The sequence below is a fragment of the Peromyscus californicus genome, unplaced genomic scaffold (genome assembly GCF_007827085.1).
Source record: "Peromyscus californicus insignis strain IS unplaced genomic scaffold, ASM782708v3 Scaffold_3__1_contigs__length_106647218, whole genome shotgun sequence".
Classification (NCBI taxonomy): Eukaryota; Metazoa; Chordata; class Mammalia; order Rodentia; family Cricetidae; genus Peromyscus; species Peromyscus californicus.
In genome coordinates, this window is record NW_026294551.1 from 34,879,740 (window position 1) to 34,893,296 (window position 13,557).

At 51.4% G+C, this 13,557-nt stretch overlaps 1 protein-coding gene across 1 annotated transcript; it reads right to left on the reverse strand.

Moving 5' to 3' along the window:
* Positions 1-919: 919 nt before the first annotated feature.
* On the reverse strand, positions 920-9,699 carry Mpo (myeloperoxidase). Its single transcript, XM_052759197.1, has 11 exons — positions 9,548-9,699; positions 9,045-9,220; positions 8,503-8,626; positions 8,274-8,403; positions 7,984-8,190; positions 7,007-7,325; positions 4,869-5,029; positions 3,565-3,820; positions 3,086-3,256; positions 2,052-2,289; positions 920-1,410 (listed from the first exon to the last, which is right to left on the reverse strand). Exons 1-11 carry the CDS (start codon positions 9,637-9,639, stop codon positions 1,206-1,208), a joined length of 2,079 nt encoding a protein of 692 aa, XP_052615157.1. The 5' UTR covers positions 9,640-9,699; the 3' UTR covers positions 920-1,205.
* Positions 9,700-13,557: the final 3,858 nt, after the last annotated feature.

Here is a 13,557-nt window from a genome sequence, read left to right on the forward strand (position 1 = left end):
CTGGAGTAAGGAGCCATCTGCCCCCTTGAGGATCCCTGAGCCACTCAGTGTTCTAGTCTGCAGGGACACAGGGGCCTCCACTCTTCCAGCAAAGCCTTCCCACCAGACCTCAGCTGTCCATCCCACGGACACCATTTTGTCCCCTCCCCTTCCCAGGGTCTGACACCGAAGGAGTAAGTAGCAAACACGTGCCAGAGTAATGAGCAAATGTCAGGACTTGGTGACCACGTTCCTGTCCACAGAGTGGTAGAGGAAGGGGGTGAGGGATGAGGGTCTGTTCAGTGTGGCCTGGCCTCAAGGCTTCTAAGAACTAGCTACCCTCCACACATGAACTAGCCAGAGAGGGCTTCCCAGCAACATCACTCTAGAAACACAAGGGTACAGACCACACTGACTCAGACTGGAGGGAGCCTCCCACTGAGGCTGTAGCCCCTTCATGGACACAGAACAGACCTCACCCAGTGTGTTTTATTAGTGTATACTTCAGGTTTACAAACAAATGATACAGAGAAGCCAATGGCCTCAGTTCTTCTCCAGACAGACTCCTGTGAATAGCAAGAGAACAGGGTAAGGAAGAAGGAGAAACCATGGGCTGAGCTGGGCTAGCCTAGGCCCATCATACGAGCACACAGGTCAGCTGTTAACTGCATCCCTCCAGAGGCCACAGCCTTGTTTCTGCCAACCAGAATATAATCAAGGACTTGGCATTTGTCTTTTTGCCTCTATTTCCCATGCCTAGCATGTGCCTGGCATGTAGTAGGTGCTCAGTGAGTAGAGGTCTGGAGGATGCAATAAGTCCTCTAACAAGCCATGACTGCTTTTATTTGTAAGAAAGAGAATTAATATATAGAGTCATTTGCCCAAATTACAGTACTATCTACAGCGTTAAGACTTGACCCAATCTGCTGGTTGCCTCTCATGTTCTTAACATTCTCATAAGCAGTAAGCCCAGACTCGTGATTGACATACACATGGGCACACCAAACATTGCCCATGCTCACAGACAACACGAATGTGAAATGCTAATTTACATATGTTGCATATACAGACATATACATGTGCACACACAACTGAATATCCGGTCATTATTTTTCAGCGGGCACCTACAACATCCACAAGGATGGGTTCACGCAGGGAAGAGTTCCCTGTGGTTCCCACTGGCCCACCAGGGACACCCTTCAATGTGGCATGCCCTTACCCAGGCTCTAAGCCTCCCTCCAGGGAGCCAGGTTCAGCCTGGGGATGGAGGTACAGTTGACAAAATCTCGTGGGTATGAGTTGGACATGAAGATGTTGTTCTTGGACACAGTGGTGATGCCGGTGTTGTCACAGATGATGCGGGGGAAGGAGATGCTGGCCAGGGCTTGTCTCTGCTGTGCACTGAACACACCTGGGTTCTCCCACCAAAACCTGCACAGGAGCATCATGGACATCATGGTTGAGGATGTCCTGATGAGAACATCCTGGGCTGGGAGGACCTCCCAAGTGTGAGAGGGCCACGGAAGATTCTGCCCTACAGCACAGAGAGCTCCAGGCCCTGGGCAGTGCCCACTCAGCACAGAAGACAGGGGCATGGCTACTTGGATAGTCTCAGGGCCCCTGTGTCATGCATGCAGCCACAAGGGCAGAAGGGAGCCTGGCTGGCATTTGTGATTTGCTCTCCTTGGTTGGGACACCTTTTTATAATAGTCCCAGACGTGTCATGCAAGCTAGATAAGAACTAGACATGGAGATGGTCAGGACCGTGACGGAATGACATGAAAGGGAGACTGTGGGACTAAACTGTGACTAGCCCGTGGTGACTGACAGCTACATAGGGACACTGAGAAACCCAGAGGAAATACTAAGAGTGGCGTTTTTGGACCAGCAGGATGGTTCAATGGGTAAAGGCACTTGCCCCCAAGGCTGACCACCTGAGAACCATCGCTGAACCTCACATGGTGGAACCAACTCCTGTAAGTTGTCCTCTGAGCTGGACACGAGTGCTGTGGCCTGCACATGCCTCCCAGCCCCACACGTGTGTGCCACCCTGCCATCCCAAGCTTCCTTACCGATCGCCATCCCGTAGCTTCCTAAACTGAGTGCCAATGAGGCAGGCAAGGAGCTGACCGACTCGGCCATTGGGCTCCAGGGGCTCGGACACACCACCCATCCAGATGTCAATGTTGTTGGGTGTGCCGTACTGTGCCATCAGCTTCCGTGCCAAGTCCAGGTTCTTTAGCACCGTGCCAAGCTCGCCCACTGTGCTGGGCTGTGGGAGCCCACAGAAGCGCCTCCAGGCATTGTATCCTGCATTGGGTCAGAGGACAGGTGGCTGTAAACGGGCCCCTGTCCTGCAGGTAGAGAGAGGACCGGGAACAGCAGCGAGATCTGTGTAGACGTTCAAAAGCCCACTTCGGTACACAAGGCCATAAGCAGAACGGAGCCCTGAGCGAAAGACTGGCTCAGGCCAAAGCGGACAGCTGGGCCTCTCCAGACCTCTCCCTGTCTTTCCTTTCTCTCTCACTCTGAGGCAAGCCCTATCCTGCCACAAATCCTGCCAGACTCAAGCATGGGAACAGCGTGTTGTCCCTTCCAGCACCCCGAAGCATCTCTCTCCGACCCACAGAGTGAAAGTGTGTCTTGGAGGTGTGGCCACTGTGCTTCTCCACAACACAGGCATGGGCTTCTGAGTTAGGATGGCCCGCTTGGGTCCGAGCTCCAGCTCTGTCATTGACCCGGCTACAGCACCTAGCCAAAGCTCTGAACCCCTCTAAACCCCGTTTCCTAATCAGTAAAAGGCATTGGTACTCTCCTGCCCTCGAGTTCATGAATGGGTCAGAATGATGGAGACAGATTTCCAGATCGAACTGATGATGGAGACAGATTTCCAGATCATAGAATGGTACTGTTTTCAGCTGCTAGTGCAGGATACAAGAGTCCAGTTTGTGAAGAAGCCAAAAGAGGCTGAAATTTGGCCGAGGGGGCCTGGAAAGGACAGGGCCTGGCCTGGAGTGCTTCCTGAGAGCTGGAGAAAGGGCCCTGTGCAGGAAGGGAAGCTATGAACTACCTAGGAGGTGGTACAGAGCTGGGGCTGGCTCCTCACCTGGGAGACCATGGTCCCTGCTGCGCTGCATGTTCAGAGCCGGCAGGTCCAGCCCAATCCTCATGACCTGCTCAAAGAGTCGCTCCCGGATCTCATCCACCACGATCTGGTTCTGGCGATTCAGTTTGGCAGGGGTGGCCATGAGGCCTCGTAGGATGGGGTCAATGCCACCTGGGCACAAGAGAGCAAGGTGAAAGGAAGGATTAGCTTGCTACCAGATCCCAGGCGCACTCTAAGGATCAGAGAAGAGGTCTAGGCACATGTAGCACTTGGGGCCAAGGTGACCCCAAGGGGCAATCCTCAGCAGGCACTCCCTGACCCAAGGGTTCACAAGGTTGGGATGATCCCAAGCCTCGCCTCCTGGGTCAGTGAAACTGCAAAGCCAGGCTGTTCCCTGAAGAAGGAATGGAAAAAGATCTCTCCTCAGCCTGGCTCCCCAGAGCAGAGCTCACACCCTCCCTCTCTCAGGCTCCACATACCTTCCAGCACAACTCTCCAGCTGGCAAAAAAGACCTTGCTGAGTGGGACCCTGGGGTTGGGCCCTGTGGGCCGGTACTGATTGTCCAGGCGAAACATGAAGGGTTGGATGAGGGTGTGGCCATAGCGGAAAGCGTTGGTGAAGACGTTGGCAATGCGAGGGTCTACTGAGTCATTGTAGCATCGGTACCTGGGTAGGTACTTCCTCATGGCTGCTGGCCCTAACACCAAGGGCAGGTAGTCCCGGTATGTGATGATCTAAAACAAAGTGACTTCAAGAGATGTCTATTCACTCCTCCCTGCGGTCTCTGGCTTCAGGGATCACCCCCACCTGGCTAGGAGCAGGGCCTTTGATTCGAACCTAACAGAGTGGCACTGAATGACATAAACAGTCCCTGGCTGTGCCACCTTAGGTCATCTATTGACCTCTCTGAACCACAAATGTAAACGAGGAATAAATTATATTCCTGTCTCTCTCACAAGACTAAACAAAGCGCCTTGTTAGTCAGGGTAATATCTCTCATGTCTTTAGTTAGTAGTGTCTCATTTCTGAAATTCCTGAGACTATTCACAGTGCCCAGCCTTAGCCTGCACACAGTAGGGCTTGCTACAGGGTTGTAGCAGGGCTGAGGTCTGCTCTGCTTTCCCTGGAGATGTCCCCCAGTGAAAGAGAATTTGTGGGACCGTCTCACACTGGATCAAAGGCTAGAATTGCCTCTGAGGCTGAAATGAATCCCACTTGTGAGTGTGAGTGTAAATCAAACCCTACCTTCAGCACCTTCACCTCTCTCTCTAAATCTAGTGAAGGTGTGTGTGCGCGTGCGTGCGTGCGTGCATGCATGCATGAGTGTATGCATTCATGCACGCATGCATAAGTGCATGCTTCTGTGCACCCACGCTCACAGTGTAGATGATTATTTTCATTCTTGGGAGAATGGGAGTCACTGGAACATCAAATGTTAGAAAACAGAGGAACAGTGTCCCTCCCCGGAGGGTGGGGGACTCATGATGAAGACAAGTGGGTAAAAGAGCCAATAGTGACAGTGCTGCATTGGTTCAAGACCCTCCCTAGTAACAAATACAGAAATGCTGCCTGAAAGACCAGCCAACAGCATCCCTGGGCCCCCAGGAAGGAAGTCCTGGGAAGACAAGGAAGGGAAGTGCACTAGTCAAGCAGGTCTCCTCTGCCAGTGTTTCCATTTGGCTCCTTTGAGCCTCACAGCATTATGGGTAAAGAAGCCCGTGTTGAGGAAGGGATAGTAACTAGCCCAAGAACACATGGCCAGGATGCTGTAGGACAGCCTACCTGGACCATGGCCCCGACAATCTTTCGGGCCTCCTGGAAGAGCCTTTCCCCACTCCAGCGAGGATTCAGGCGCCTGAGCTGTGTGGCCAGCCGGTTATGCTCTCGAACGAAGAGAGTGTGCACAGAGGTGAGCTCAGGCATCTCACTGGAGCGCATGTCCCCTTAAAGAAGCAAAGTCTTTGTCACATCTGTGTCCTTCCATCCCCTGCCCAGCAAAGGCCTTCAGGGACTCTCATGTGCCTGCTCTCCACCCACCTGCACACACCAGACTCACAGGTCAGTGCCAGGCTGACAGAAGAGCTTGGGAACACTGCGGGCCTTCTGCAACCTTGTCCCATGGCCATCAGCCTTACTGAAGGAACTCCTTAAGCACAAGGTCCGAGGCTTGTGCCTTTCTGCATTTTACCCTTTGCTACACACACACACACACACACACACACACACACACACACACACACACACCCTACAATACACGAACACTCCTGAGAAGGAATACTCAGCTATTGTATTTGGTGTAAGCCAAAAAGTAGCGTGCATGTTTTCTGCAAAAATTGGATGCAACCTCCGAATCCTTCTCAGAACAGGACCCCAGAAAGCCCCCACTATTTGAACATAACTGCCAGTAGCAGGCTTACTAGAAGCCAGTTGTCTGGCCTGTTGTGGGAGAAGGGCACAGAATGTGTGGCGTCCACACCTGAGACTGTTCAAGGAAACCAAGTCCCTGATTTCTCTAGCCCTCCCGAAACCTTCAACAGGGAGGGCCAGAGGCTGAGGGCCAGGGCATTTGCTGTAAGACACTGACTGGCTCCAGCCCTTGCCAACTCTAGAAAGAAAATTCTAAGAGGAAAAGACATCCCCGAGAGCAGTTTCTCTATCCCGTAAACAACCAGAGGTCATGACTAGCCCAGAAGAGAGGGGGCTCCCGTCTAGGAAATCCGTCTTTGCACTGACCTTGACTATCCTGCCAAAGACTGCAAGAGAGACCATCAGGAGCCCTTAGAAGGGAGGGTGAGGGACAAGAAGAGACCTCTGCTTCCATTGTGTTACATCAACACATACTGGTCTGGGCTTGGTGGCCCCGTGTGACATCCCGCCACTTGGAGGAAAGACAGGAAGATTGAGGAACCTCTGAAGCCAGCCTGGGCTACAAAGCAAGTACCAGACCAGCTAAGGCTAGATAAACAACCCAGTCTAAAAATCACAGAGAAGGGGGGTGGATTTCTGGGTGCAACCATAATCCTATCCCCAAACTTCAGCCTGGTGTCTCCACTTGAAACCCCATTTCTGTCTTTCTAAGAAACCAAAATGACCAAGAGGTGATATTCTGTGACACTATCCACTAGAACTTTCTGGGGTGATGAAAACAGTCACTTCTCCACTGCCCAGTAGGGGAACCACTAGCCCATGGGACTACCGAGACCTTAACATGTGGTTACCTCAGAAACTTTTGATTTCATTTAAAATCATTTATTTATTTATTTATTTGTTTGTTTGTTTATTTATTTATTTGTTTGTTTGTTTGTTTGTTTGTTTGTTTCAAGACAGGGTCTCACTATACTTAGCTTTGACTGTCCTGGAACTCACTCTGTAGACCAGACTGGCCTTGAACTCACAAATATCCTCCTGCCTCTGCCTCCCAAGTGAGTGCTGGGATTAAAGGTGTGTGCCACTGCCCCCTGTCAAAAATAATTTAAATTAAAATAACCACTTGAGGCTACTGGCTCCAGCTTGGACAGTATAGTTCTACAGGGCAAGGGCACCACATTCCTCTTTGCCTTTTTAGTTCTCTGTCTGCAAGGGACGACTCAGCTCTTTCCTTTTCCATAGTCCAGAGGAGGGAAGAAGCAGAGAAAGAGATGAGAGACGCTCCTTGCAGCCCTGTGTCTTCATCTTAAGCTGATGGGGTGGAGGAGAGAGAGTGTGTGTGTGTGTGTGTGTGTGTGTGTGTGTGTGTGTGTGTGTGTAGTGTTTCTGTGGTTGTTATTTTCCTTTCTGTCTCTATCCAACTTGTTACCAAGGCAACTAGACTGATAAGGAGTTGGTGAGACCTGCCTCCCATCACAAACCCACAGGCTGCTCACATACAGGCTCCCACAAGGAACACCTCCATGCCACTCCAGTCGAGGCCCCAGGCTGACCTGCCAGGAAACAAGGAATTCGAGCAGAGCGGTTGGTGAGGAGGCAGGGGTCGTCGTGCAGGTTGTCAAAGGGCATCAGGGCCCTGCCATTGTCTTGGAAGCGAGTATTGACAGCCAGCAGCCCCATCTGGTTGGTGAGGTTGCGCAACCTCCTGGCCAGGGGGTCCTCACTGCCGTATACTGTGCTGGCATCCACAAAGGAAGTAAGAGCGTTGATCTGGTTGCGAATGGTGATGTTGCTCCCGGTGCATGCTGGGCAGGAGCGGAAGAAGGGAATGCAATCCTCTTGGTTCTTGATTCGAGGGTCATTAGGTGGGATCTGCGGCACACAGAGAGGCTAGCCTGGCTTTTGCGGGTAGGGCGTGAGTGGCTACGTCCTGCCAAGAGGTTGACCCCTCCAGCCTGCAGGGAGGCCTCTCAAGGACCTATAGAATTAATGGGGTTCTGCCAGCAGAGATAGTAAGGTGTAGGGGTGACAAAGATACATGAACTGGAATGCAGAGATCCCCTTGGGGTTAGGCAAGGCCAGTCCTCTGACCCCTCTTCACTGTGCCTTTTCCTCTCTGTCCCCTGGTTGTCACCCTGTCCCTGTCAGTCTCCTGTCTCTTTATTTCCCTCTCAGACTCTGCCTCCATTCTCCCCACTTCCCTCAGTCATGCATGTGTACACAATGTGAGGCAGGGTAGGGAAAAGCCCCTCAGAGAGGCAGGGAACACTGGGAGTGTGAAGAAGACAGATCAGGTCCTCATCCCAGAATTCTCCCAGCCCCACAAAGAGCCAGTCACCCCACCACCCAGGGCGCATCCTAGGCCGGGAGATTGATACTCCAGTGGACAGCTGTCTCTGCGGAGGGAGATGAGTATTGACTCTGGATCCCCGCGTCAGGACCAGCAAACGGGGGCTAGGAAGGAACCAGGGCACAGAAGGGGCATAGCCACTAATGTGAACCATCCATGTTGGGTGGAGGAAGGAAGCACCTTGAGGGGGAAGCAGGGGGGTTGCTGCAGGCAGCTGGTCTCGCAGTTCAGGCCAGTGAAGAAGGAGGACCGGGTAGCTGGCTCCGGAGTCAAGGTTAAGTCGTGGTCCAGAAACTGTCCCCACTGCATGAACATGAGCGAGCGCTCCTGGTCCCGGGTCAGCTGATCGTTGGGGAAGCGCACGATGGCGTTGGACACCTTTCGAGCCTGCAGCGACAGCAGGAGTCATTGGGTGCCTGGGCCCTGCCCATCAGCCTAGGCTCTTCTCCCTCTACTGGACGCTCGCTCACCAAGGGCACCGGGAAGCCACTGCGCTTGACGCCTTGCGTCCAGCCGAAGGGCAAGGAGACACCATCTTCGTACTCTGCCGGCAGCCACCGTGCAAAGGCGCGGTTGGAGGCCCCCAGCGTGGGGCTGCGCCTGCAGGGAAGCACAGAGCGCTGGCCCAAGGGGTCGCCACAGGCGGGACCCTAGACCCATTACATCACACATCCGTGAACCCCTGCCCTGGGCCCGCACCTGTTGTTGCAGAGTCCCGTGATGGTGCGATACTTGTCCTGCTCAGGGCACCTCACCCCCACGTCCTGGTAGGCGCAGCCGCTCGACTTGGACAACAGATTCAGCTGAGCAGGTGTAAGCACATCTGCAAGAGTGAACCCGGATCTTCGACCTGAGCCCTCTCCCACCTCGTTTCCTATGCTAGACAACCTGGGGGCTGAGGAGCCCAGTGAGGGTGAGGGTGGGGTGGGTTCGCTGGCTGGGGAGTAGAGGAGTGCTAGGTTACCTCTGAGACTCCTTGGAGCGGGGATTCTCAGTGTTCCTAATGCCGCTGCGACCCTTTAATACAGTTCCTCGCGTTGTGGTGACCCCCCCCCAACCACAAAACTATTTTCGTTGCTACTGCCCGACTGTAAATTTGCCACTTGACCCCTGTGAAAGGGGTCGTTAGATCCCCAGAGGGGTCGTGACCCACAGGTTGAGAAACTGCTGTATTAGCGAGAGGGTCATGGTAGTTTCCAGAGGGTGAGGGGGTGGTGCGTAAAGGGGAGGGGTTGCAGTACCAGTCACATTGAAAGGCCCTGGCCACTGGGGCTGCAACTTCCTCTTCAGCAGGTCTAGGGACACGTGAAGATAGTCTGCAGCCCTCACCGCTGTTCTGGTTGCTGCCACCGGCTGCTTGAAGTAGGAGATGAGTTCCATGGGGCTGGCGGTGCCCCGTCGAAGGTTCTCTTTGATGCTGCTTAGACAAGGGAGGCTCAGAGAAGGGGTACGGAGACACCCAGCCGAGCCCAGCCTGTGGTGGGCCAGGACTGCGTCCAGAACCACAGAGGAACAGCGGGTTTTCTTTTGTCAAAAGGCTATGGACCTGCATGTCCACACAGAAGCAAGGCCGTTGAAGGAGTGGCTTGGGAGATGTCCCTACAGCCAGAAACTCAAGTACTGATCGCAGGCCCAGCTTCACCTGTGGGTCCCCATCCTTTCTACAAAGTCCCCGCTGTGTGTCCCTTCTCCAAAAGCTTTGGAGCAGGTTTGCCCAGGGCTGGCCAGTGCCTGGAATTCCCACCTTTCTCTCCGCTCTTTGTAGGCCTTGTCCACCAGGTGCTTGGCCTCCTCCATACAGGTCAGGATCACTGAATCCTCCACGCCCCCCAGCATAGCTGTCCAGAGCACAAACCACACGGTCAGGAGTGGTCCCAAAGCCCTTCATCAGGCTCCAGAACAAAGGAGGCCTGCTCAGGGAAAAGGGAGCAGCTGGGCTGAGACCCTTCTCAGTGACCCACTCTCCCCTCCTTTTGGCACTATTACCTGGAGTGGCACCATTAGAGGTCTGAGGTATGGCCAGAGGGGCCAGGAGGCCTGCCAAGGCCAAGAATAGCTTCATCTCTGCAAAAGACCCCAGCCCAGGAAATGCCCAGAGCATGTAAGTACAGAGAGAAGAGCATTGAGAAAAGGCTTACCATCCTTTGCCTCCCAAGCCCCCTCCTCTCTGTCCAAACCCTGCCCTACCCCAGTGGGTCCGGTCAGTGAGGAAGGCCTCTGTGAGGGAGGGGTCTACAACCCAACCCACCCTCCAGCTGTAGTCTCCCGTCCCCAAGAGCTCAACTCCACAGCTCACCTGACACACTGTCACTACCTCTCACTAAAACTGGACTTTTATGTCCTCTAAGCTGGGGGCGGGGCAAAGTAAAAAGATGTGTCCCAAGACTAGACTCTCCTCCCCCACTGGGGTTAGGAATGCGTGGTGGGAATTTAGGAGGGTCATTGTATCTGGTATAAACATCAGATCGAAGCAATTGTTTTTAGATGTACTCAGGCTTTGAAGAAATCATTGTGGTAAATAGTGATTGTTTTCTGTGAGCTGTTTTTCTGAAGGAGCTTTACAGCCTTTGCATGATCTTACTCACAGACCTTCTGGGCAGACCAGGAAGTCTTGCAGTATTGAGCATGGCAAACAGTGAACAATTAGAGGCTGAGGTTACAGAGGTGACGTGCTCTTTAAGAAACACATAGATTATGAGGAGTGGTGGCGCATGCCTTTAATCCCAGCACTAGTGAGGCTGAGGCAGGTGGACCTCTGTGAGTTCAAGGTCAGCCTGGTCTACAAAGCAAGTTCCAGGACAGCTAGACAGCTAGGGCTGTTACACAGAAAAACCCTGTCTCAAAAAAAGAAAGGAAGGAAGGAAGAAAGAAAGAAAGAAAGAAAGAAAGAGAGAAAAGAAAAGAAAAAGAAACACATAGATTAGGGGTCTGTTATGAAGAATTCGTCTCACTCTGAAAATAACTTTTTTTTAAGATTTATTTATTTATTATGTATACAGCATGTATGACTACAGGCCAGAAGAGGACACCAGATCTAATTACAGATGGTTGTGAGCCACCATGTGGATGCTGGGAATTGAACTCAGGACCTCTGGAAGAGCAGTCAGTGCTCTTAACCTCTGAGTCATCTCTCCAGCCCTGAAAATAACTTTTGTATAACAGTCAATAAATATGCTTCTGGAAGGTTGGTTGGGGGTTCAGTCCACTGAGGCGTCGTGACCTCCTGCTCCTTCAAGGCCCCATTGCATCCTTGATGTGTCTCTTCAGTCAGCCCACATGTCTCACTTTACCAACAGGGATGCACAGAGGGGCCTATGAAATGGAGGACATGGGCAAGAGAATGGATCAGAGCTATTCCCAGAGAGCACAGACAGCTAGCCCCTCAAAATGCTGGTTAAACTGGGTATCCCGGATTCCTTTGAAAAAGACAAAATTCAGGAGCCAAAAGCTAAGGAGTTAGGGGGAGTGGTGTATCCCCACAGGGGGAAGGGAAGGTGATGGGGAAATGCAGCAATGCTGACCCCTTGGGGGCTCCAGAATCACCCCCACTCCAACCCTGGAACCCAGTCTCAGTGGGGCCAAGGGAACAGGAAATCTGGCTGGGGACAGTTGGGCTTCACAGGAAGGAGGAGCCTGGGGCCTACAGGCTCAGAGCAAAGGCAACTTCCTCTGTCTCCTCCCCAGCCCCTTCTTCTGGACCTCTGGTGGGGAGGGACCCATGTCTGCTTCTGGCGGGGGCAGAGCTGGTTGTGGTTCATGGTCAGTTGGTGATGCAGCCCAGGGCCTCTCCTAGACAAGACCAGTCAGTTAGGAAGGTTGGGGTTAATGATTCAGGATGGTTATGAAATAGAAACGGAGGAGGTTTTCCCTTGAGAAAGGCTAGCTGTAGAACTGCCGTTCTCAATCAGGAAAAGGACGGTGCCTATCCACCTCCCAGGACCCTCCTCAGGCCTGGGGTGGGACTGTTTGGTCACCTTCCTGTCATCCACTCTTGTCTATGCTCAGATCCCATCTTGGCTAAGGGACAAGGCTGCACCCAAGTATCTTCCCACTGTGTCCAGGGATCCTGTCACCTGGGAAATTGAGCCCAGTCTCAGGAGAGAGAAAGTCACTCTTCTGGTGGTACCACAGATGAACTTGGACAAATGGCCTTCTGAGAATCCGGTCTAGAATTTTAGAAGCTTTTGAATATACTTTTTTTAAAATTATTTATTTATTGTGTAGACAGTGTTCTGTCTGTCTGGAGGCCAGAAGAGGGCGCCAGATTTCATTACAGATGGCTGTGAGCTGCCATGTGGTGGCTGGGACTTGAACTCAGGACCTCTGGAAAAGCAGTCAGTGCTCTTAACCTCTCAGCCATCTCTCCAGCCCTTAAGTATACTTTTTAAAATCTACAGGTAACATATTTTTGTCAATGAGAATCTAAAGGGTATGAATAAGCAAGAAATAAAAATAAACTGAGCTGGAAGTGTTGGCAATGCCTATAATTCCAGCGCTTGGGAAGCAGAGGCAGGAGGATCAGAAGTCAGAGGCTAGCCTCAGCTGAAGAGCTAACTTGGGGCCAGCCTGACCTCGTCTCAGAAATAAAACAAAGTAAATAGAAATTACTTATAACCAATTGATTTTGTAGTTGATTTTTTAAGATTTGTCATTGTTTTTCACATAAATAAGCAATAAGAAAGAACAAATTTTCCCATAATCTTAGTACTCACCAATACTTTAATAATTTACTATCCTTTGTGTAGAAATACTTTTTCTCTTGAAAGAATATTAAGAATAATTTTATATTGCTTTATAACTTTTTCGACACAGGGTCTTATTATATTGCCCAGACTGGTCTTGAACTTGAGTACCTCTTGCCTCAGCCTCTGGATTACTAGGGTCACAGATAAATACTACCACCCAGACCGTCACAACTTCTTCTAGGACTCAGCAGTTGAGTCTACACATCTCCTTGTCAGTACGTGTGCATTTGTTTCATGTTTACAATTTGCTTCATTGTGTTTATTTACTTATTGTGTGTGCAAAAATGTATGACTTGAGGAGTCAGTTCTCTCTTTCCACTGTATGGATCCCAAAGACGGAACTTGGTGCAGGAGCCTACCCACTGAGCCACCTCACTGGCCCCTTTTGTCTCCTTCCTTTTTGCTTGCTTGTTTTGAGACAGGGTCTCTCTATGTAGCCCTAACTGTCTTGGAGCTCACTATGTAGACCAGGCTGGCCTCCAGCTTATAGAGATCCATTTGCCACTGCCTCCTGAGTGCTGAGATTAAAGGCGTGCGCCACCATACTGGGCAACATTTGCTTTATTTTTATGCCTGTAGATTCTGTCCAAATAATTTATGTGATTTATTAAACTAACTCTTTCTTGTTAGGTACTTAGCTAGTTTCCCATTTTCATTGCTATGGACAATATTTGGAGGGATCTTCTTGGAGATAAATCTCTAGTCACATCTTCAGTTATTTCCTTAGACAAGAAGTCTTATGATGGGGGCAGCCCTGCATGTCCTTAATCCCAGCACTGGGGATGCCGAGGCAGATGGATCCTGATACCAGCCTGTTTGACAGAGAAAGACCCAGTCTTAATTTATTTTTTCAGAATATCTTAGCAGTAAAATTGGGGCTTGCACCATTTTAGGGCTTTAGAATTTATTGCCAAATACCCCTCATGAGGACTGTACTCCATCCTTCCAGCAGCCAAGCATGACAGCAGCTGTTCCCCGTGGCCCGCATCAGCCCTTTTTAAGTGATTGG